Here is a 26,150-nt window from a genome sequence, read left to right as displayed (position 1 = left end):
GCATTCACGGTAAACACTGCAATGTCGGCTCTGTCCCTGGGCAAGGCAGTTAACCCACTTTTCCCCGGGTGCCGATGACGTGGGTGCCGATTATGGCAGCCCCCCGCACATCTCTGATTCAGAGGGGTTGAGTTAAATACAGAAAGACACATTTCAGTTGAATCCATTCGTTGTACAACTGACTAGGTATCCCCCTTTCCCTTTCCTTTCAATAAGAAATGACCTAAAAAGTCTAGAACGATATCACAGATTATCCATTCTATTGACCAGATACTCAAGCGGCTGTTCTAACAGTGAAGAGAAATGTCTTCAAAAGTGGAATGCTGTTGGGAAGACTCTAGCCAATGAGAGGGCAGATACACGTGTGAACAACAGGAATGGGCTCCGCTAGGGATTTTGGGCCCCATGAAAAGATAACACATTGGGCCCCACCTCCACAGGCCGCAATTGCTCTAACCACACACCTCCAGAACCCAATCAACCCATTCAAAGCTTTAAATAAATTTACCTAAATAGTCCAATATTTACTGTGCGATATTTACTGACAGTTGGCTGTGAAAATGTAACACTGTGCAGACATGCATGCAACATTTTGCATACAGTGGAATTCACTATTTGATGCAAGACTGATACCCTCTATAAGAAAAGTACTAAAGGCCATCTTTTACAGTCTAAATGTCATTTTAATGGTACCATTCTTGAATGGAAAGTTCTCATAACATTGATGAATAACTTAAAATAAATATAACATACATTAATCTCTTCAATTAAAATAAATGAACATTATCATCTATAGAATGATATAACAAACAAAATAATAAAATCAGCAGCAGATTTTTGAACTATGTACACATACCAACTAGAAAATAAGCTGCTGTAAAAGTGGAAATGAAAAATGGAAAACAAAATGGAAAGGCCTGATGGTGTCGCTCGAGGAAAGGTCAAGTGCTCACCATATCGCATTGGGCCAGTAACTGAAAGGTCCCTGGTTCAAATCCCCGAGCTTGCAAGGTTGAAAAATCTGCAGTTCTTCCCTTGAGCAAGGTAGTTAGCTGCCCAACATCTGGGCACCGACGAGGCCGATTTAGGCAGCCCCTCTCACCAAGCGATTTGTTTTTATATGGAGGTCAATGAGTTTCAAAAAATGTAATGGCTTTTTTTGCTATGTGTGGCTTATTTGATCAAGAAAATGTTTTATAATGCATTGTACTGATATAATTAGGAGTTGTGCCTGTTGTTCACACGTGTATCTGCACTCTCATTGGCTAGAGTAGTCCCGACTGCATTTCATTTTTGAAGTCGTTTCTCTTCATTGTTAGAGCGACCACTCGATTATCCAATATAATGGATCATCTGTGATATCGTGCTAGAAATGTTAAGGTAATTTCCTATTGAAAGGGAAAGGGGGATATCTAGTTAGTTGTACAAATGAATGGATTCAACTGAAATGTGTCTTCTGCATTTAACCCAACCCCTCTGAATCAGAGAGGTGCAGGGGGCTGCCTTAAAACCACTACAGGATCGGTGTGTCCCCTGCGGGCCGGTTGCTTTAACATAGGGTAATGCGATTAGCATGAGGTTGGTAGTAACAAGAACATTTCCCAGGACATAGACATATCTGATATTTGCAGAAAGCTTAAATTCTTGTTAATCTAACAGTACTGTCCAATTTACAGGAGCTATTCCAGTGAAATGATATCATGCTATTGTTTGAGGAGAGTGCAAAGTAATGAGCTTGAAAAGTGTTTAATAAACCAATTAGGCTCATTTGGGCAGTCTTGACTCAAAACTTTCAACAGAAATACAATGGTTCATTAGTTCAGTCTAAAACTTTGCACATACACTGCTGCCATCTAGTAGCCAAACTTGAAATTGCAACTGGGCTAGAATAATACATTATGGCCTTTCTCATGCATTTCAAAGATGGTACAAAAAAATTAAACAAAACAGTTGGCTTTCCCTTTGTATTATCTTTTACCAGATCTAATGTGTTCTATTCTCCTACATTCATTTCACATTTCCACAAGCTTCAAAGTGTTTCCTTTCAAATATATGAAGCATATCCTTGCTTCAGGTCCTGAGGTACAGGCAGTTAGATTTGGGTATGTCATTTTAGGTGAAAATGTAAAAAGGGGGCGGATCCTTAAGAGTTTTTTAATCGACGTCCAGTTGTTGGGGGTTAACTGCCTTGCTCAAGGGAAGAACGGCAGATTTTCCAACCCTGCCGGCTCAGAGTTTCAAACCAGTGACCTTTCAGTTTCTGGCCCAACGTGCTTAATCACTAGGCTACCTGCTGACATGCACCTTTTGTCCTGATTGTGTCCACATTTGTAGACGATCAAAAGACGCGATCTGGTAGTGATCTTCCTTCTCCCTTCCTTCCTCCGGAGGTAGTCAGGCACGCATTGTGTCTGGATATCTCACAAGTGTAGATGGGTCTGGACAGTGAAACGATTTAAATCATTATCCCGCCTTGTAAGGGCGCTTTCCAATCTGTTTTAGCAGATTGAATCTGTTGATCTTTGAAGATGTGGCCATTCATTTGTTCTACTGCGACAAATATTTCATTATTGATGGTTCAGTTGAAGAATAGGCAGCAGACGATGTGTAGATTCGAGTGGTTTATTAAGAAACATGATAGTAAAAGTGTGTCACCAATAAGTTCATCACAACAAATACAATCCGCCTACAGTGTTAACAGGAGCAGTTGTAGTTGTCTCCTCTACAGGCAAAGGCAGATAAGTGGAAGCTGGAAGGACACAAGCAGTAGCCTAATATTAAAACAACCCCTATACCCTGATAAATTAGAGACTCTTGAGCAGCGGAACATGCAAGTTGGCACCACATTCATTAGTGTGCCTAAATTATCTTCACCAAAATATAAAAGTGTGTTGCGTGTAAATTAAAACAATTGGGCACAATCAGTAGTCTATGGAGCAGGAACCTAGCAACTAAATAACATTTTAATTCAGCCCTAAAATGAATTATCTTCATTGCCAACTGACATTACCACATAAATATGAGCTACAAAGAAAAAACATGTAGTTATAAGTAAAAGGACCCATTATAATTTCAATAAAACTTTAACACCCCTTGCCAATTTCTATAACTTCAGATTCTGATTCAAAATTAAATTCAGATTCATTTATACTGACTCCCTCTGCCACTTCATTCTAGAAGCAGAATGTTGGCCCGATTCCATTCTAAACACACCCTGTGTATCCTCCTTACACAATCTACAAAACGGCACCATGTCTACAGACGTTTAACCAACACCACGTTGGATGAAGTAAAAAGTAAATACAACAAGTTGGAATCAAATCTATACACATTGTAATGTTAAATTCTATCTGATCAGATTGATGTTAAACAATCAATCAATGTAAGCGTACACAGTAATGACAAAACTTGAAAAATGCATGCGAGTCGAAGTTTCCTGAAAACCATTCCTTGATGTCAATGAGAGTCGGGAGAAGGTTCAAGATGCGCTTTGACCAAGTTGTTTTCTACAGACAATACTTAAGCAAAACAAGGAAGCATACACTAAAGTATATACAGTTGAAGTTGGAAGTTTACATATACTTAGGTTGGAGTCATTAAAACTCGTTTTTTAACCTCTCCACACATTTCTTGTTAACAAACTATAGTTTTGGCAAGTCGGTTAGGACATCTACTTTTTTGCATGACAAGTAATTTTTCCAACAATTGTTTACAGACAGATTATTTCACTGTATCACATTTCCAGTGGGTCAGAAGTTTACATACACTAATTTGACTGCCTTGAATCAGTTTGGAAAATTCCAGAAAATTATGTCATGGATTTAGAAGCTTCTGATATGCTAATTCACATAATTTTGTGGGCAGAACTGAAAATGCGTGTGTGAGCAAAGAGGCCTATACAATCCTGACTCAGTTACACCAGCTCTGTCAGGAGGAATGGTCCAATTTACCCAAGACAGGAAATTTTTACTAGGATTAAATGTCAAGAATTATGAAAACTGAGTTTAAATGTATCTGGCTAAGGTGTATGTAAACTTCCGAGTTCAACTGTATGTGCAGTACATGCAATGAGTGAATAGCTTATTGGTTTAAAGAGGACTGTAAAAAATAACTAAAATATTGAAAAAGGCACACATCAATCAGTCTGTCAGCTGTTCCTGCTGGAAACTGTTTCTTCCTCACATCCCAAACCATCTCCATCCGATTGCCTTTACTGGGGTTACTGCCATCACAGAACTGCCTCCAAAGTCCAAACATTTCAATGGTGTCAGCCATACAGCAGTTTGCATACTGGTATCAGTTTTACCAGCATCACAGTACAACTAAGTAACTTATCTGCAGAAACAACTGTCCTGAACGGGAATAAATACACAGGAATACAAACCATGTAAAGCAGTGGTCACCAAACTTCTCTGAGTCAAGATCACTTTCCGAGACAAAATGCAAGCTGAGATCCTACCACTCATTTTTTTTTTTTTAAACATTACTTAAAAAACGTAAGCCTATGCAACATTAACCAATTGAAAGCAGTTTTGTAGCAATGAGATTTATGCAGTAGGCTATAGGCCCAATACATTATCACTGCATATTGGCTACTCTTGAATTGCCCTGCCAATGTTGTTCTTCTCAGATCATTTTGAAATTATATTTAAGAAATGTTGGTATAGGATCAGAATGGTAAAAAATAATTTGTTGTATTACCTGTGAGACACAGCTGAGAGCATAATAATTGCCTTTTTACATTTTTTAAACTGGACTAACAGCCAGCATCTGATGTTCCGTCTGAGGGGAGGCAGGGAGCAGCGGTGAGGCTGCCTCTCACCCGACTCACCATCCCTCCTCTCTCCCTTCCTCCTCTCACCCTCCCTCCTCTCACCCTCCCTCCTCTCTCCATCCCTCCTCTCTCCCTTCCTCCTCTCTCCCTCCCTCCCTCCCTCCCTCCCTCCTCTCTCCCTCCCTCCTCTCACCCTCCCTCCTCTCACCCTCCCTCCTCTCTCCATCCCTCCTCTCTCCTCTCACCCCCCCTACTCTCACCCTTCCTCCCTCCTCTCACCCGACTCACCATCCCTCCTCTCACCGACTCACCATCCCTCCTCTCACCCGACTCTCCCTCCCTCCTCTCACCCGACTCTCCCTCCCTCCTCTCACCCGACTCTCCCTCCCTCCTCTCACCCGACTCACCATCCCTCCTCTCTCCCTCTCACTCAACTCACCATCCCTCCTCTCACCATCCCTCCCTCCTCTCACCATCCCTCCTCTCACCATCCCTCCCTCCTCTCTCCCTCCTCTCACCATCCCTCCTCTCTCCCTAAACTCATTCATTGCAGCTGCAGTGCTGGTTGTAGCGCGAGTGGAAATAGCGAGAACACATTTTATGGATTATAAAACTGCTGAACAAAGTGTTGACAGTTCTGAATAACAATTTAATCATGAACTTACTTAGAAAAACAGCAGCTCTTTGCTGTATTCATTGAGTCTCCATAGTTATTGTTTAAAAAGTTTTGAAATCTCACATCAACTTTGCTGTGCGTTCGAGGCTTGTTTTTACAGTCTATGGCGCAAAGAAACTGTGCAGACACGATAATCTGAGCTATCTGATTGGCCAGCGGTAGACCTATAGGTGCACTTGTTTTGCTCTCTGGGCCTGCCGGGTAGGCGGTGTTCTACATTCAGACACACGAAATGGTTCAAAATGGGAACACTTCCCGGTGCATGGTCTGCTGAACCAAGTGCACCTACCGCAAAAAGCACAAAACCAATTTAAAAAACTAGGATTGCAAGGCTTTATTGTTGCGTTTTTTTTACAGAAATGTTTGGTGATCGATTAGGAATGGCTTGGAAATCTGATCACGATCAACCAGATGGTGACCACTGATGTGAAGGATGAACTCTAAATGTACAAACTAATGTGATTCTAGGCCACTGTAATCCTAGTGTTGACACTGAACTCTACAGAAAAGTGCACCCTCGCCTCCACAGACGGGTCTGCCTCCCAAATGGCACCCTATTCCATATACAGTGCACTACTTTTGATCGGGGCCTATAGGGATGTGGTCAAAAGTAGTGCACAATAAATCAGACAAAACAAATAGGATATCATAATATGAGGAAAAAATCATTAACTGCTGTGGTTAATCCAGTGTGTGCGTTGAGAGGACTTTCCTACTTCCAGGGAATACAAATGATTTCAGTAGCACTGACAGCTTAGCACCTGGTATCTGGTGGGCTCAAAAATTACAGTCCCTCTCCTCCCCACTCAGGGTTAAAATTTTGGCCTGATATAAAGAACCCGGGATGAAGGGGTAGTATGTAAACGCTATTTCACTAGAGGGGTAGTATGTAGTTGGATTTGCACTATAGGGCTAGTATGTAGTACGATTTGAGCTGTAACACCAACATGTTTCAAGCAGACCACCATAGTCCCTGTGCCAAAGAACACAAAGTTAACCTGCCTAAATGACTACTGACCCGTAGCATTCACATCTGTAGTCATAAAGTGCTTTGAAAGGCTGGTCACGGCTCACATCAACACCATTATCCAGGAAACCCTAGACCCACTCCAATTTGCATACCGCCCCAACAGATCCACAGACGACGCAATCTCTATTGCGCTTCACATTGTCCTTTTTTCATTGAACCTTTATTTAACTAGGCAAGTCAGTTACAAACAAATTCTTATTTACATTGACGGCCTACCCTGGATAAACCCTAACGACGCTGGGCCAATTGTGCACCCAATGGGATTCCAATCACGGCCGGTTGTGATACAGCCTGGAATCGAACCAGGGTCTGTAGCACTGAGATTTTATTTTTTAATTTTTTAAAAAACCTTTATTTAACTAGGCAAGTCAGTTAAGAACAAATTCTTATTTTCAATGACGGCCTAGGAACAGTGGGTTAACTGCCTGTTCAGGGGCAGAACGACAGATCCATACCGTGTCAGCTCGGGGGTTTGAACTTGCAACCTTCCTGTTACTAGTACAACCTCTAGGCTACCCTGCTGCCACGGCATGGCCATAGACCGTTGTCCTACTTAGGAGCCCGGGAGCCCTTTCCCACCAAGATAAAAGCAACACCTACGTGAGAATGCTATTCGTTGACAACAGCTCAACACCACAGTGCCCTCAAAGCTCATCACTAAGCTAAGAGGAAAGGTGGATACCTATTCAGTTGTCCAACTGAAGGACCCTGGGATTAAACACCTCCCTCTGTAACTGGATCCTGGACTTCCTGACAGGCCGACCCCGGTGGTAAGGGTAGGTAACAATACATCTCTCATGCGGATCCTCAACAAGGGGGCCCTCAGGTGTGTGTTCTCAGTCCCCTCCTGTACTCCCTGTTCACCCATGACTGCATGGCCAAGCATGACTCCTACACCATCATTAAGTTTGCCGACGACACAACAGCGGTAGGCCTGATCACTGACAACGATGAGACAGTGTGGTGCCAGGATAACAACCTCTCCCTCAACGTGATCAAGACAAAGGAGATGATCGTGGACCACAGGAGAAAGAGGGCCAAGCACACCCCCATTCTCATCGACTGGGCTGTAGTGGAGCAGGTTGAGAGCTTCAAGTTCCTTGGTGGCTACATCACCAACGAACTGTCATGGTCCAAACACACCAAGACAGTCGTGAAGGGCAATGCCTATTCCCCCTCAGGAGACTGACAAGATTTGGCATGGGTCCTCAGATCCTCAAAACGTTATACAGCTGCACCATCGAGAGTATCCTGACTGGCTGCATCACCACCTGGTTTGGCAACTGCTCGGCTTCCGACCGCAAGTTACTACAGAGGGTAGTGTGTACAGCCCAGTACATCACTGGGGCTTAGCTGCCTGCCATCGAGGACCTCTATACCAGGCGGTGTCAGAGGAAGGCCCTAAAAATAGCCAAAGTCTCCAGCCACCATAGGCATAGACTGTTCTCTCTGCTACCTTAAAGCAAGCGGTACAGGAGCACCAAGTCTAGGTAAAAAAAAAAGGGTTCTTAACAGCTTTTACAGACAAGCCATAAGATTCCTGAATAAAAAACGACATGTATTTAACCTTTATTTAACTAGGCAAGTCAGTTAAGAACAGATTCTTATTTACAACGACGGCCTACACCGGCCAATAGTGGGCCAATTGTGCGCTGCCCCCCCCTCTACCTACATGTACATATTACCTCAATTAACTTGACTAACCTGTGCCCCAGCACATTGACTCTGTACCGGTTACTCCTGTATATAGCCTCGTAACTGTTATTTTATTGTTGCTCTTTAATTATTTGTTATTTTTCTATTTAATCTTTTTCCATTTTTATTTATGTATTGTTTACGTCAGTTTATTTAGTAAATACTTTAACACATATTTTTTCTTAAAACTGCATTGTTGGTTAAGGGCTTGTAAGTAAGCATTTCACTGTAAGGTCTACACCTGTTTTATTCGGCGCGTGTGTCAAATACAATTTCATTTGATTCCAATATATAGTTGGAGTAGCACTATAGGGGTAATGTGTAGTTGGCCAGCTATAGAGGTAATATGTAGTTGGCCAGCTTGCGTTCCTGCACAGCAGGAACAGTCTCTCTGTGGCGTAGTGGCCGGTGACAGTCAGGGTCCTGGAGGGAGGGGTAGTGCTGTCTGTAGCACAGCCAAGAGAACACCAGACCCAGACCAGAACCCACCAACACATCTAAACACAGAGGGGACAACGGAAGTGACACAAAGATCTTAGCACGTCTCTCAATAATGGATTAGAATAATATTTTCTTATATGTTTATAGCGCTTTTCAAAGTGAACATGGTTAATGGCTAGCCCTCTCACCTTGCCAGTGGTGTTTGTAGTCGCAGGTCCTGGAGAGAGCGATCATGAAGGCGAGGAGGAGCGGAGCGAGGAAGAGACACAGTCTCCAGGCCCTGCCACGACCCCCCAGATTAAAGCACCGCAGCTTACCCCCCACATACAGCGCTGTGAAGCCCAGTCCAGTGAATGCAACTTGGACAAGACGAGAGGAGAGAGGGGATCAGAGATGGGGCAGGCACATGTATCAAAGTAGGATCAACAGTTTTATTCATAATGATATGAGAAGGCTTGACATGAGAATGCTTAGACCAGTGCCTGAATAAACACAACATTGTTTATCAAAGTTACCACACACATATACTGCACACACACACAGGTCCAGCCTAACTATCTTTTAATCTGAACGAGCCCACTGTAGTCTCACAGCCAATCAGATCTGCTCTCGCAAGAGGACTAGCCAATCGGATTGGGCCTTACAGGAGGAGTGTCCACTGGGAAAGCTCTTCCTGCCCTCCATGACCACTTCTGGGTCGCCGCTGCAGTGCATCTCCAGGTTCATCTGTCCGTCTGGGAAACAGCGGTAGAAGAAGTCTGGCCGTGGCCTGAAGCACACACAGAACACACACTACATCACATCCAGTCAGCAGAATACTGAGCTGGCCTGAAGCACACACACTACATCACATCCAGTCAGCAGAATACTGAGCTGGCCTGAAGCGCACACAGAACACACACTACATCACATCCAGTCAGCAGAATACTGAGCTGGCCTGAAGCGCACACAGAACACACACTACATCACATCCAGTCAGCAGAATACTGAGCTGGCCTGAAGCACACACAGAACACACACTACATCACATCCAGTCAGCAGAATACTGAGCTGGCCTGAAGCACACACACTACATCACATCCAGTCAGCAGAATACTGAGCTGGCCTGAAGCACACACAGAACACACACTACATCACATCCAGTCAGCAGAATACTGAGCTGGCCTGAAGCACACAGAACACACACTACATCACATCCAGTCGGCAGAATACTGAGCTGGCCTGAAGCACACACAGAACACACACTACAACACATCCAGTCGGCAGAATACTGAGCTGGCCTGAAGCACACACAGAACACACACTACATCACATCCAGTCAGCAGAATACTGAGCTGGCCTGAAGCACACACACTACAACACATCCAGTCGGCAGAATACTGAGCTGGCCTGAAGCACACACAGAACACACACTACAACACATCCAGTCGGCAGAATACTGAGCTGGCCTGAAGCACACACAGAACACACACTACATCACATCCAGTCAGCAGAATACTGAGCTGGCCTGAAGCACACACAGAACACACACTACATCACATCCAGTCAGCAGAATACTGAGCTGGCCTGAAGCACACACTACATCACATCCAGTCAGCAGAATACTGAGCTGGCCTGAAGCACACACAGAACACACACTACATCACATCCAGTCAGCAGAATACTGAGCTGGCCTGAAGCACACACAGAACACACACTACATCACATCCAGTCAGCAGAATACTGAGCTGGCCTGAAGCACACACACTACATCACATCCAGTCAGCAGAATACTGAGCTGGCCTGAAGCACACACAGAACACACACTACATCACATCCAGTCAGCAGAATACTGAGCTGGCCTGAAGCACACACAGAACACACACTACATCACATCCAGTCGGCAGAATACTGAGCTGGCCTGAAGCACACACAGAACACACACTACAACACATCCAGTCGGCAGAATACTGAGCTGGCCTGAAGCACACACAGAACACACACTACAACACATCCAGTCGGCAGAATACTGAGCTGGCCTGAAGCACACACAGAACACACACTACAACACATCCAGTCGGCAGAATACTGAGCTGGCCTGAAGCACACACAGAACACACACTACATCACATCCAGTCGGCAGAATACTGAGCTGGCCTGAAGCACACACAGAACACACACTACAACACATCCAGTCAGCAGAATACTGAGCTGGCCTGAAGCACACACACTACATCACATCCAGTCAGCAGAATACTGAGCTGGCCTGAAGCACACACACTACATCACATCCAGTCAGCAGAATACTGAGCTGGCCTGAAGCACACACAGAACACACACTACATCACATCCAGTCAGCAGAATACTGAGCTGGCCTGAAGCACACACAGAACACACACTACATCACATCCAGTCAGCAGAATACTGAGCTGGCCTGAAGCACACACAGAACACACACTACATCACATCCAGTCAGCAGAATACTGAGCTGGCCTGAAGCACACACAGAACACACACTACATCACATCCAGTCAGCAGAATACTGAGCTGGCCTGAAGCACACACAGAACACACACTACATCACATCCAGTCAGCAGAATACTGAGCTGGCCTGAAGCACACACAGAACACACACTACATCACATCCAGTCAGCAGAATACTGAGCTGGCCTGAAGCACACACAGAACACACACTACATCACATCCAGTCAGCAGAATACTGAGCTGGCCTGAAGCACACACAGAACACACACTACATCACATCCAGTCAGCAGAATACTGAGCTGGCCTGAAGCACACACAGAACACACACTACATCACATCCAGTCAGCAGAATACTGAGCTGGCCTGAAGCACACACACTACATCACATCCAGTCAGCAGAATACTGAGCTGGCCTGAAGCGCACACAGAACACACACTACATCACATCCAGTCAGCAGAATACTGAGCTGGCCTGAAGCGCACACAGAACACACACTACATCACATCCAGTCAGCAGAATACTGAGCTGGCCTGAAGCACACACAGAACACACACTACATCACATCCAGTCAGCAGAATACTGAGCTGGCCTGAAGCACACACACTACATCACATCCAGTCAGCAGAATACTGAGCTGGCCTGAAGCACACACAGAACACACACTACATCACATCCAGTCAGCAGAATACTGAGCTGGCCTGAAGCACACACAGAACACACACTACATCACATCCAGTCGGCAGAATACTGAGCTGGCCTGAAGCACACACAGAACACACACTACAACACATCCAGTCAGCAGAATACTGAGCTGGCCTGAAGCACACACAGAACACACACTACATCACATCCAGTCGGCAGAATACTGAGCTGGCCTGAAGCACACACAGAACACACACTACATCACATCCAGTCAGCAGAATACTGAGCTGGCCTGAAGCACACACAGAACACACACTACATCACATCCAGTCAGCAGAATACTGAGCTGGCCTGAAGCACACACAGAACATACACTACATCACATCCAGTCAGCAGAATACTGAGCTGGCCTGAAGCACACACAGAACACACACTACATCACATCCAGTCGGCAGAATACTGAGCTGGCCTGAAGCACACACAGAACACACACTACATCACATCCAGTCGGCAGAATACTGAGCTGGCCTGAAGCACACACAGAACACACACTACATCACATCCAGTCAGCAGAATACTGAGCTGGCCTGAAGCACACACAGAACACACACTACATCACATCCAGTCAGCAGAATACTGAGCTGGCCTGAAGCACACACAGAACACACACTACATCACATCCAGTCAGCAGAATACTGAGCTGGCCTGAAGCACACACACTACATCACATCCAGTCAGCAGAATACTGAGCTGGCCTGAAGCACACACAGAACACACACTACATCACATCCAGTCAGCAGAATACTGAGCTGGCCTGAAGCACACACAGAACACACACTACATCACATCCAGTCAGCAGAATACTGAGCTGGCCTGAAGCACACACAGAACACACACTACATCACATCCAGTCAGCAGAATACTGAGCTGGCCTGAAGCACACACAGAACACACACTACATCACATCCAGTCGGCAGAATACTGAGCTGGCCTGAAGCACACACAGAACACACACTACAACACATCCAGTCGGCAGAATACTGAGCTGGCCTGAAGCACACACACAGAACACACACTACATCACATCCAGTCGGCAGAATACTGAGCTGGCCTGAAGCACACACACAGAACACACACTACAACACATCCAGTCGGCAGAATACTGAGCTGGCCTGAAGCACACACAGAACACACACTACATCACATCCAGTCAGCAGAATACTGAGCTGGCCTGAAGCACACATAGAACACACACTACAACACATCCAGTCAGCAGAATACTGAGCTGGCCTGAAGCACACACAGAACACACACTACATCACATCCAGTCAGCAGAATACTGAGCTGGCCTGAAGCACACACAGAACACACACTACATCACATCCAGTCAGCAGAATACTGAGCTGGCCTGAAGCACACACAGAACACACACTACATCACATCCAGTCAGCAGAATACTGAGCTGGCCTGAAGCACACACAGAACACACACTACATCACATCCAGTCAGCAGAATACTGAGCTGGCCTGAAGCACACACACTACATCACATTCAGTCAGCATAATACTGAGCTTGTAGCAATGTAACCCTAACCGTAAATTTCCAGACTAGTATTCCAAACTAGTACTCACCGGCCCACGACCAGCTTGATGGCGTTGGTGAAAACTCCGTTCAGTACCAGAGCCAGAGTCACCGCTGAGGTACAGAGGCAAACAACTGGCTCAGTATTTCTCTCACACATCTATGTGCAGCTGCTCTGGGGCCAAACACCATGTGTAGTTCTACAGTCAGTCCTTACCTAGTGAGGCCTCTCTCACGTCTCCTCTCTCAACTCTCTTCAGAAAGGTGAAAAGCAGGATCACCAGGAATGGAGTGAAACACGCCACGCTCTGATACGAGGGACATGGTACCATAGCAATAGAATTAGTAAGACAGAATGGTAGCACTTTACATTAAAGCACAAGAGTACCTGGTAATAACATGGCAACAAGTTAGTGTTGCTCTCCAGTTTATCCTGTGCTATAATCTAAAGTACTACCAGCAGAACAAATATTCACATTCAATGTTCCATGATTCCAGTGAATTCAGTCAGTGCTTCCCCCTAACACACACCAGTACTCACAAACATGAGAGAGGTGGGGACATGGTCATTCTCCACTCTGTGAAATCTATACAGCCACATCTCCTCTGCCTGGATCTCACGAATAAAGGGTGGAAGCTGCTCTGTCACACTGAGGGAGATAACACACACACAGAGTTTAGTTCATTTGTGTTGCGCACCAGACAAGTCCATAAGGAACACATTTGTCAATGCTATTGCGATGTTTCAATTTGAATTACTCACAGGAAGACAACCAGAAGCAACAGTCGGATAGACACCTCTGGCAGTAAGCCACGCAGCAAACCCCTCTTCATCTTGTTTATCAGGTTAATTTCCAGACAGATCACTTGGCAAATCCACTAGAATCCTCTCCAAAACTGGGAGGAAAGGGGGGGGAAGAAAGAACATGGGTTCAAAATGATACATTTAACACATGTATAAACACAATGTATAACAAATATTTAAGTCCGACATTGTTGACAGATGGCAGTGTGAACCAAATCAAATAAATCGATTGGTTCAAGAACAGGTACAGGGGAGAAGGCATGCAAGTCTTTCTTGTTCCATATCGAACAAAGCGTCACGATAAATTGATAGGATACACCTTCCTCGTGGTGCTCTTTAAAATGACCAACTAAATCGTATAATGCATATCGTAAACAAATTATTCATAATTTATTCATTTGAAACAGTGCCCTGCTCTTGTATAGATAGCTGGATACATCTTATATTATTGCTAGTAACGTTAGCCTAGCTACATCATCTGTCTCTTGCCACACATCTGTGAATAACATTTGGGGGCATTTCCGCATTTCCAGCGGTCTAAACCAGGAGGACCAACCTGAAACTCGGTGTTTAACTAAATCTTTCTCCGCATACTCGCACTGCTAGCTACCGTAACCTGGGCCTCTCCATCATCATCCTTCACCCATCCGCTAAACAGGTATAGCGAGAAAGATGCCCAGAGGAGAAAGCTTTGTCGGTCGTGTCGAAGTATAATGGCGCTTTCAAGACAACTGGGAACTCGGGAAAAAACGAGGTCAAATCATGACTTTAATGATCTTCAGAACGGCAAGTTGGAGATCTACAAAGATGCCCGAGTTTTCAACTTGGAATTCAGAGTTGGGTGACCATTCAAAACGATATTTCCCAGTCGGAGCCCGTTTTTCACGAGTTTCCAGTTGTCTTTAACGCAGCATAAAGTGCGATGCCACGTCACATAACGGGACGACCTCTGGTGGGGAAATGGTAAAATAACAAATGTGATTATTATGACCCAAGAGTGTCTTTGGGCTCATTGACAAAAGAATAAAAATGCAATTACTATCGATTATTTTAATCTGGCAATGTAAAGTCCTATTCTATTTTCCATGAAGAGATTGACAAATTACTTCCACTGAGACACAGTACAGCTTTATTTAAGTCAAACTTCAGGTATGTCTGAACTCCTCAGCTCCAACTCAACCTCCTTTAGAATGAAAAAAATAAAAAGGCAGTCATGTACAAAAGAGCGGCATCCTCACAGTCACACACACATTTAGAAGCAGAATTTTACAGGCAAATAGCACGCCACAGTAACATTATCCTATGCAAGTTAAATGCAATATATGTACAAGTCTTAACATTATGCAATAATGACTGCTGAACAGTAAAACAATATGGTAACTCTGTGTTCATCCACTTTTTAATTGAAGCAACATTGATAGATACGACCCCGGCGTAATCCCCAAAGCAGTTTCACTATATGACTGGAGAAATTAGTTCCTCTGAAAACACTTTTTCCTAATGTCTGGGAGAGCATGTCAATCACCTGTAATGACAGAATTAACAAATAGTATTGCACAAAATAAAAAAAATAACTGGAAGGTGTGGAACAGAAACATATGATTCAGAAAGGGCCCCTTTCAAAGTCTGTGTTGGAAGATAATACTTTGATAACTCAGTCTTCATAACCCTACTGTTTGACATCCTCTTCAGCGAGGATCATGTAAAAACATGGTTCAAATCTACAATGTCTGTGGCAAACAGAATGACAACTATATGGTCATTGTACAGGCTGAATGTTGTGTTCAAGTCCAACGAGCATAAAGTGAGTAAGTTTCAAAACAGGTGCAAAAAAAAAAGAAGGCTATTGGGTTGGCCTGGATAATCTTTGTGCAATACCAATAGAGGATCAAATCAGAACACAATGACCTAAGAGAATCCACGTGTTTTTGTTTTTTTAACATAACAACAAATGATCATTACAAACGGATACAAAATATGTCCCCAACTGGTAAAACGGATTCTGATTTGCCTTCCTTTCCCTTTCAGAATGGAAGGGGTGCATCCAGTCTTGGGTGAAAATGATATAGTTCTGCACAAATTGCTTTTGTGTTGGGGTAAGCATACAATGGTCCAGTTTACAATGGTCACTAATTGAAGGTTAGAGAAGGCTTAAAGACTAGGTACTCCTTACAAACCATGACAAGACAGCCAGAGGACCTGAGATGTGGCTCAGAATGAATAGGCCTAATATCCATCATAGATATCTACCATGTCAAATCAGTTATCAATAAAATACTCATGTTTGTGAACATGTTGATCTGTAGTACCAAACAATACAAAAATAATGAAATTAAAGAACAAAATATAATTCAAGTTTTAAAAGGTTGTTAAAAATGACAGTGCCTTGATGAACCAATATGATCGTGTGCTGCGTGGACCACAGCCTAGTACTGAAATGATCTAAATCTAACACCTATCGAAAGAAAATACTATCATTTGGCAGGTTTGAGAGCCACCGAGTCTATATTCCATTCAATTGTGTTTACCCTGCTATATGCATTAGGAGAAATCAACAGGCTTCAATCCCAAATGAATGTAAGACATTGGCACAATCTAATTCTATTTCGTTGAGACATGAACGTGGACACAGTTTGACACAAGACGACAAGAGCTATGGAAACATTTGACAAACGTGTATTTTTCTGTGAGCTATGGTTTTTAAAAGGCATGGACACATAAACCAGTAATGTTCCAGAGAAGAGAAAGCACGGGCTCAGACAAGAGTAGCAGACTACTGTTCTAGGTTCAACATGATCATGTGAGTTTAAGCTGAATTAAGTGCTCGTTAACTTCACATCACAATGTTCAATTGCTTTCAACTGCGTTAACAGGAGTACAGTGAGTCACAATACAGAGAGCTTGGCCTATGAGGAGCAGCTGTTACCAAACAGCGGTAGCATTACACGAATAGAAAATATATGAAACGTAAACGACAACTACATACAGAATCATCCATTTTAAAGCTCCCTATTGTTTTATAGTCTTGTTACTTAATACTTTGGGTGGGTGCGGTTTTCCAATAGGTGTTTTTGATACATCAATCAACTAGTATAAAGGGTGTGATATAATTTCAAAAATCTGTCATAGGAGGACGAGATTAAAAACACTGTACATTTTCTTTACTTATCTGATACCGAAGTACTCTACAACCTAATGTTGATACAAAACCGATTTGTGGAGATGTACAGTGTCATACAAAAAGGTGAAAATAAATACCCACCAGGTCAAAATACAGAATGTACTAAATACCTTGAATTAAGATGAGGGCTTTAGTCGTTCTACTATGATAAAAAGAAAACAGAAAATGTGATCTGCAGTAACTTGTAAGAGAGAACGTTTTCAGACCCAAAGATATTTTATCATGTCGTTGGACCTATACCAGAAGTTACAAAACAGTTGAAAATTCCTACGTTACTACAGAAAAGAGGTATCCATTTCAAGCATGTACAATGTCATGTATTACATACATGTGTATTATGACCTACCAAAAGTATGTAGCAATAAACTGTGAAAGTGCTTTAAAAAGGTTTAGCAGAACAATTTAAAACATAACATTTGTGTGTACAGTACAGTACACACAGCATCACTTAAATTACTGCACACAGAGCCAATGAACAGCCACCTCTCTCTCAGGTCAGTATGTTGGAAATGAGTCCCTCAAGGCTGGCTGCATTACCGTGTACAAACAGACTTTGACCATATTTGTATAATATAACACTTCACTAATCTAATGAAGTGTAACACTAAATCCTAGGAGGAAATAATCACCAGAAAGTATGCTGCTCAACCTCTCAATTTGAATGAAATGTAACTTCCTCTCCAAAAATGCATCCCTGTCTGTTTCAGTGAAGGGGGACAGTCATAGAAGAGTGAGAATGCCTCCCCTCTCCTCCTCTTAAACACTTGCGGTTTACAATATGAACCAATTATGTCCACAATGGAGAGTGAGACTGGGGAACTGACAAATGGAACTTAAATGTAATGATGTGATGTCATACATTACACTATATGCCCTTATAATCCACCTTATTAGAAGGACTATGTTCACAAGGAGATCTGCACAATTCTAAACACCTAAACAAACAATACACCATTCACCGAGATGAAGTGAGATAATCTGTTTGTAAACATTAACAAATATATATAAACTGGCCACTGAGTATGTATACACACACACAGTGGCCAATTTATTAGGTACACCCATCTAGCGTATTGGACCCCCAGTTTATTAGGTACACCCATCTAGCGTATCGGACCCAGTTTATTAGGTACACCCATCTAGCTTATCGGACCCCCAGTTTATTAGGTACACCCATCTAGCGTATCGGACCCAGTTTATTAGGTACAACCATCTAGCTTATCGAACCCCCCTTTGCCTCCAGAACAGCCTGAATTCTTTGAGGCATGGAAACGTTGCTCAATTTGTATCAAAGGACCCTAACATGTTCCAGGAAACATTCCCCACATCATTACACCGCCAGCCTGTACCGTTGACACCAGGCTGGATGGAGCCATAGACTCATGCTGCTTATGCAAAATCTTGACTCAGCATGATGCAACAGTAACCGGGACACTTCGGACCAGGCAATGTTTTTCCACTCCCCAAATTGTCCAGTGTTGGTGACTGCGTGCCCACTGGAGCCACTTATTCTTGTTTTTAGTTGATAGGAGTGGAACCCGGTGTGGTCGTCTGCTACAATAGCCCACCCGGATTAACGACTTGTGTGTTCCGAGATGCCGTTCTGCACACCACTGTTGTACTGCATTGTTTCCCTGTTTGAGGCACGCCTGTTAGCTTGCACGATTCTTGCCATTCTCCTGCGACTTCTCATCTACGAGCTGTTTTATCGTCCGGAGAACTACCGCTGACTGGATGCTTTTTGTTTGTCGGACCATTCTCGGTAAACCCTAGACACTCATGCGTGAAAAGCCCAGGCCGGCCGTTTCTGAGATACTAGCATCGGGCTTGCCTGGTACCGACAATCATACCACACTCAAAGTCACTTAGGTCACTCGTTTTTCCCATTTAACATTTAATCAAACATTAACTGAATGTCTCAATGCCTATCTGCCTGCTTTATATAGAAAACCATGGTTACGTGACTCACTGTCTGTAGGAGTGAACCATTTTTGTGAATCGGCTGGTGTACCTAATAAACTGACCACTTAGTGAATGTGTGTGTGTGTGTGTGTGTGTGTGTGTGTATATATATATTTATTACATACACACACTGAACAAAAATACAAATGTAATCTTTGCCAAGATAATCCATCCACATGACAGGGGTGGCATATCAAGAAGCTGATTAAACAGCATGATCATTACACAGGTAAACCTTGTGCTGGGGACAATAAAAGGCCACTAAAATGTGCAGTTTTGTCACAATGCCACAGATGTCTCAAATTGAGGGAGCGTGCAATCGGCATGCTGACTGCAGAAATGTCCAACAAAGCTGTTGCCAGATCATTTAATGTTCATTCCTCTACCATAAGCCACCTCCAACTTCGTTTTGGAGAATTTGGCAGTAGGTCCAACCGGCCTCATAACCACAAACCATGTGTAACCACGCCAGACCAGGACCTCCACATCTGGCTTCTTCACCTGTGGATTAATCTGGGACCAGCTGGTGAAACTGTGGGTTTGCACAACCAAAACATTTCTGCACAAACTGTCAAAAACAGTCTCAAGGGGGCTCATCTGCGTGCTCATCATCCTCACCAGGGTCTTGACCTGACTGCAGTTTGGTGTCGTAACCGACTTCAGTGGGCAAATGCTCACATTCGATGGCCACTGGCACGCTGGAGAAGTGTGCTCGAAACGGATGAATCCCGGTTTCAACTGTACCAGGCAGATGGCAGACAGCGTGGTGTGGGAGAGTGGTTTGCTGATGTCAACGTTGTGAACAGAGCGCCCTATGGTGGCGGTGGGGTTATGGTATGAGCAGGCATACTCTACGGACAACAAACACAATTGCATTTTAAATCAATAGCAATGTGAATGCAGAGATACGGCGCCGAAATCCTGGAGGCCCATTGGCGTGTCATTCATCCGCTGTCATCACCTCATGTTTCAGCGCGATAATGCATGGCCTCATGTCACAAGAATCTGTACACAATTTCTGGAAGCTGAAAATGTCCCAGTTCTTCAATGGTCTGCATACTCACCAGACATGTCACCCATTGAGCATGTTTGGGAGGCTCTGGATCGACGTGTACGACAGCATGTTCCAGTTCCGGCCAATATCCAACAACTTAGCACAGCCACTGAACAACATGATCACAGCCAATCAACAACCTGATCAACTATGCGAAGAAGATGTCGCGTTGCATGAGGCAAATGAGGTCACACCAGATACTGACTGGTTTTCTGATCCACGCCCCGATCTTAATTTTGTATCTATTGAACAACAGATGCATATCTGTATTCCCAGTGAAATCCATGGATTAGGGCCTAATGAATTTATTCCTTATATGAACTGTAACTTAGAAAAATCTTTGAAACTGTTGCGTTCATATTTTCGTTCAGCATATATATATATATATATATATATATATATATATACAATGAAAATAAAAGATATATATATTTATATATATATATATATACACACACACAAACTGCCTTCAGAAAGTATTCACACCCGTTGACTTTTTCCACATTTTGTTATGTTACATCCTGAATTTGAAATGGATAAAATGTAGATTTTTTTGTCACTGGCCTACACACAATACCACATAATGTCAAAGTGGAATCATGTTTTCAAACATTTGACTAATTAATTCAAATGAAAAGCTGAAATGCCATGAGTCAATAAGTATTCAAAACCTTTCTTATGGCAAGCCTAGATAAGTTAAGGAGTAAACATTTGCTTAACAAGTCACGATAAGTTGCATGGACTCACTCTGTGTGCAATAATAGTGTTAACCTCATCTCTGTAACCCACACATAAGCTGTAAGCTCCAAAAGTCGAGCTGTGAATTTCAAACACAGATTCAACCACAAAGACCAGGGCGGTTTTCCAATGCCTCGCAAAGAGGGGCACCTATTGGTAGATGGGTAAACATTTGAGCATGGTGAAGTTATTAACTACTCTTTGGATGATGTATCAATACACCCAGTCACTACAAAGATACAGGTGTCCGGACCGCTCCGAGATGACTTTAAAACAGTTACAGAGTTAAATGGCTGTAATAGGAGAGAACTGAGGATGGATCAACAACATTGTAGTTACTCCACAATACTAACATAATTGACAGAGTGAAAAGAAGTAAGCCTGTACAGAATAAAAATCATGTTTACAATAAGGCACTAAAGTAAAACAACAAAAATTGTGGCAAATCAATATATATTTTTGTCCTGAATAAAAAGTTGTGTTTGGGGCAAATCCAACACAATACATTACGGAGTACTACTCAATATTTTCAAGCATAGCGGTGGCTGTATCATGTAATGGGTATGCTTGTCATCATTAAGGTCCGGTGAGTTTTTCAGAATAAAAATTATCGGAATGGAGGTAAGCACAGGCACAATCCCAGAGTAAAACTGGTTCAGTCTGCTTTCCAACAGACACTGGGAGATTAATTCACCTTTGAGCAGGACAATAACTTCAAAAACAAGGCCAAATCTACACTGCAGTTCCTAACCAAGACAGTGAATGTTCCTGAGTTGCCGAGTCACAGTTTTTACTTCAAATCTGCTTGAAAATCTATTGAAGACATGAAAATGGTTGTTTAGCAATGATCAACCAAATTTGACAGAGCTTGAAGAATTCTGAAAATAATAAATGGGGAAAAAACTGAACAATCTAGGTGTGCAAAGCTCTCAGAGACTTACACAGAAAGACTCACAGCTGTAATCGCAGCCAAAGGTGATTATAACATGTATTGACTCAGGGGTGTGAATAATTATGTTAATTAAAGATTTCATTTTCAATCAAGGTGCAGAAATTTCTAAAACATGTTTACCCTTTGTCATTATGGATTATTGTGTGTAAGGTGAGAAAAAAAAATCAGTGTTGAATTCAGGCAGTAACAACAAAATGTGGAATAATTCAAGGGGTGTGAATACTTTCTGAAGGCACCAGTACCAGTCAAAGGTTTGGACACACCTACTCAATCAATGTTTTTTCTTTATTTGTACTATTTTCTACATTGTAGAATAATAGTGAAGACATCAAACTAACAACACATATGGATTCATGTAGTATCCAAAAAAGTGTTAAACAAATCTAAATATATTTTATATTTAAGATTCAACAAAGTAGCCACCCTTTGCCTCGATGACAGCTTTGCACATCCTTGGCATTCTCTCAACCAGCTTCATGAGGCAGTCACCTGGAATGCATTTCAATGAACAGGTAGGCCTAGTTAAAAGTTAATTTGTGGGATTTTTTCCCTTCTTAATGTGTTTGAGACAATCAGCTGTGTTGTGACAAGGTCGGGGTAGTATACAGAAGATAGCCCATCCCGTGAAAGACCAAGTCCATATTATGTCAAGAACAACTCAAATAAGCAAAGAGAAACGACAATCCATCATTACTTTAAGACATGAAGGTCAGTCAATACGGAAACTGTCAAGAACTTTGAACGTTTCTTCAAGTGCAGTCGCAAAAACTCTCAAGCGATGAAACTGGCTCTCATGAGGACCGACACAGGAAAGGAAGACCCAGAGTTACCAGCCTCAGAGATTGCAGCCCAAATAAATGCTTCACAGAGTTCAAGTAACAGGCACATCTCAACATCAACTGTTCAGAGAAGACTGTGTGAATCAAGAATTCATGGTAAAATTGCTGCAAAGAAATCACTACTAAAGGACATCAATAAGAAGAAGAGGTTTGCTTGGGTCAAGAAACATGAGCAATGGACATTAGACCGGTGGAAATCTGTCCTTTGGTCTAATGAGTCCAAATTTTAGATTTTTGGTTCCAACCGGTGCGTCTTCGTGAGACGCAGAGTAGGTGGACGGATTATCTCCGCATGTGTGGTTACCACCGTGAAGCATGAAGGAGGTGGTGTGATGGTGCTTCTGCAGCGATATACGCAATCCCATCTGGTTTGCGCTTATTGGGACTATTTGTTTTTCAACAGGACAATCACCCAACACATCTCCAGGCTGTGTAATAAGGAGAGTGGTGGAGTGCTGCATCAGATGACCTGGCCTCCACAATCACCCAACCTCAACCCAATTGAGATGGTTTCGGATTAGTTGGGCCGCATAGTGAAAGAAAAGCAGTCAACAATTGCTCAGCATATGTGGGAACTACATCAAGACTGTTGGAAAAGCATTCCTCATGAAGCTGGTTGAGAGAATGCCAAGAGTGTGCAAAGTTGTCATCAAGGCAAAGGGTGGCTACTCTGAAGAAGAAAATATAAAATATATTTTGATATGTTTCAACTTTATTACTTACTACATGAATAGGTGTTTCCAAACTTTGACTGGTACTATATATATATTCATAAGTGTATCAAAAACAGGTATAAGGAATGTCGGAATATAGTGTGATCCTGAAAATTGCACAAATCTATTTTCTTCTTGTTGTGAAAGGAGAGCCAGATAGGGATCGATGGATCATGTCTGGAGTGATGAGGGTGGTAGGAGTGTTGGGCCTGACTCTGCTGGCTCACCAACACACAGCAAAGCCTTCTGGGAATGTGAAGCAGCCCCTGGCAACGGGCCACTAGCAACCCCAGTACACAGGAAGTAAACAAAGAGAAAAGCAGCATGTTGGAAAAAGGTTTAAACCCCCTCTCCATCCCCCTCACGGAGTTCTTCAAAGTGCCGGTAACCAATGACATAACACTGAGAATCCATACTTGTAGAAATGACAGAATCACACTGAAGTGGTGAAACAAACACTGATTATTTGGGGTGATGTGCGGCACACCTCTCCATCTCCCCTTGCCCTCTCCTCCACTCCCAATATCCTTAGATAGAGGAGCTCTGCTCCGCTCTCTGACATAGAACCACTGACTACTCACACCAAGTCTGCGCCTGTCAGTCCTTCGGTCTGTCAGTCATTCTGTCCAGCCCATGGGAATATCAGGTGTAACTGTTGGCTGCAGTTCTGGTCTCTTTCACTTTATGGCACATCTCTAATCACACCATATTCCCCATAGGTATAGTGCTCCATTTCTAGTGCACTATTTTAGGGAAAAGGGTGTGATTTGAGACAGCTTTACTCTCGGTCCTGCTGGCTAGGCTCCTCCTCGGGGTCCTCTGGCTCTTCTTTGATACTAACCGTACCAGGGTGGTGTGTGTGAGTATGTGGGAGGTTGGCGTTGGAGCCCAGGGGGCTGAGGGGGTTGTGATTGGAGCAGCAGGGGCGACCCTCCAGGGTAGAGGGGGTGAGAGCTCCCCCCTCATGTTGCCGGCAGAAGGAGCGAGGGCAGAAGTCACAGAGAGATGAGGCTGGGACACCACACACACTGCAATCATGCCATGGGCACTCCCAACGACCTACACACACACACACACACACAGAGAAGATTATTAACGTATAGACACACACACACACCACACACACACCCACCCCCACACACCCCCACAGCGTACCATATGGGGGTTTGGTGAGGTTGAGACACAGCAGGTGATAAGCTTTAGGACAGTCCTTCTTGTCACATATGACCAGCTCCCCTCCCTCTCCGCAGCAGAAACAGAAGTACTCATGTGTGCGTCTCCCTTCCGGTCGCAGCTTACGCTTCTTGGGCTTCAGCTTAGCGTTCCTCGCCTTCTCCTCCTTCTCCATCACCACTGCACTCTGACAGACAGAAAAACAATGTCATAAAACAATCGGCTCAGATGATCATTTTTTATTGTGACTATTATTATTTGTTTTGTTATAATGGGGGTTAAAAAGGTACAATGTAGAAATTAATATAATTTCATATTTTGTTTGTATTCACCTGTGGGCTGCCATCTTTTTTAAGGTACATAAATACAAAGCAGTGATCATTATGATCACATTGCAGAGTTAAACTCATACATTTAGTATGTAAAGGAAAATAAACTAAAAGTGAGTCTCCCATCCCAATCCTGCTCATCACTCATGGAGTGGTGCTTTCCGGCACTCAACATCCTTTCCAACCGCTCCGCTAAAAACCTCTCCTCACTTAAAGCACGAAAACATTGCAGCTCCAAATGAGCTCCATTCATTAAAATCCCCATTTAACCAACACCATCTATTTGTGTGACTACCTGGACCTACCATTTGGTTTTGAAGTAGCCTATAGAAACCAAACCATATGATTTGAATGAACAGGAAAAGGTGAATGTAAGAAGCGCTCATCATTTCAAATAGGCTACATGTCGTAGTAAACAACATAAACACTAAATAGGGACATTAAGAGCTCAGCATTTAAAAAAATGTTTTATTAAATCATTAAAACTGCACATATAGGATGTAACTTAATTAGAACTAAATACAAATGAAAGGAAAAATGCCTTATTAGGCTCAGTCTACAGTGCCTTTGAATTCATTTTTTAGAAACATGAGTTTGTCAAGAGTCTGTGGCTTCAGGGTCATGCGATGGTGACTGGAGAGCAGACCAGCAGTGGAGAATATCCTCTCCTCACTTGAAGAGCCACTGGGGATGCTAAACACACTTCGGGCCACTCATGCCAGGCTGGGCAGGGATGCGTAATAGTTTTTGTATTTTTCTGTAGCTAGGCCTAAAGGATTTTTGATAAAATAACCCTATCAAAATGGAAAGCTCCTTGAAAGAGGTAATATACAATTTTAAAAAATCAATGATGGCCTATTAAGGATGACGCAGAATACAGTTCCCATGCAGGAACATCACTCAGCGGAATTTCAGATCGCCACCTATAGTTTTTCATAAAACTCAAACTTTCATTAAACTTTAATTAAAATACACATTCAAGGTAGTGAATTAAAGCTACACTCGTTGTGAATCTATCCACCAAGTCAGATTTGTAAAATGCTTTTCAGCGAAAGCATGAGAAGCTATTATCTGATAGCATGTACCCCCAAAATACTGCAA

At 43.1% G+C, this 26,150-nt stretch overlaps 2 protein-coding genes across 6 annotated transcripts in view; both read right to left on the bottom strand.

Moving 5' to 3' along the window:
- Positions 1-5,769: 5,769 nt before the first annotated feature.
- Positions 5,770-15,037, bottom strand: LOC118393331 (phospholipid phosphatase 5-like). The gene is made up of 8 exons (XM_035785915.2): positions 14,665-15,037; positions 14,067-14,200; positions 13,845-13,953; positions 13,521-13,611; positions 13,354-13,417; positions 9,261-9,385; positions 8,805-8,975; positions 5,770-8,672 (listed from the first exon to the last, which is right to left on the bottom strand). Exons 2-8 carry the CDS (start codon positions 14,135-14,137, stop codon positions 8,509-8,511), a joined length of 795 nt encoding a protein of 264 aa, XP_035641808.1. The 5' UTR covers positions 14,138-14,200; positions 14,665-15,037; the 3' UTR covers positions 5,770-8,508.
- Positions 15,038-15,220: 183 nt separating this feature from the next.
- Positions 15,221-26,150, bottom strand: part of LOC118393330 (histone-lysine N-methyltransferase NSD3) — a 42,752-nt gene continuing 31,822 nt past the window's right edge. For 4 of the 5 annotated variants that reach the window (XM_035785910.2, XM_035785912.2, XM_035785914.2 and 1 more), the window contains 2 exons: positions 24,703-24,907; positions 15,221-24,606 (listed from right to left, as the gene is read on the bottom strand). In XM_035785910.2, the coding sequence (XP_035641803.2) occupies positions 24,326-24,606; positions 24,703-24,907 (486 nt within the window). In that variant the 3' untranslated portion in view covers positions 15,221-24,325. Of the gene's footprint in view, positions 24,607-24,702; positions 24,908-26,150 lie in introns of those variants that run through there. The other variant, XM_052461678.1, reaches the window with a different exon arrangement.

Source organism: Oncorhynchus keta, chromosome 14 (genome assembly GCF_023373465.1).
Source record: "Oncorhynchus keta strain PuntledgeMale-10-30-2019 chromosome 14, Oket_V2, whole genome shotgun sequence".
NCBI lineage: Eukaryota > Metazoa > Chordata > Actinopteri > Salmoniformes > Salmonidae > Oncorhynchus > Oncorhynchus keta.
Note: the sequence above shows the minus strand (reverse complement) of the source record. Positions and strands in the feature narration are given on the sequence as shown.

Coding starts and splice junctions, on each gene's coding strand:
- LOC118393331 (XM_035785915.2), bottom strand. CDS start 14,137: ATGAAGAGGGGTTTGCTGCGTGGCTTACTGCCAGAGGTGTCTATCCGA. Junction 13,954..14,066: donor TTGCTTCTGGTTGTCTTCCT/GTGAGTAATTCA, acceptor TATCTCCCTCAG/TGTGACAGAGCAGCTTCCAC. Junction 13,612..13,844: donor TCCCCACCTCTCTCATGTTT/GTGAGTACTGGT, acceptor CCCTCGTATCAG/AGCGTGGCGTGTTTCACTCC.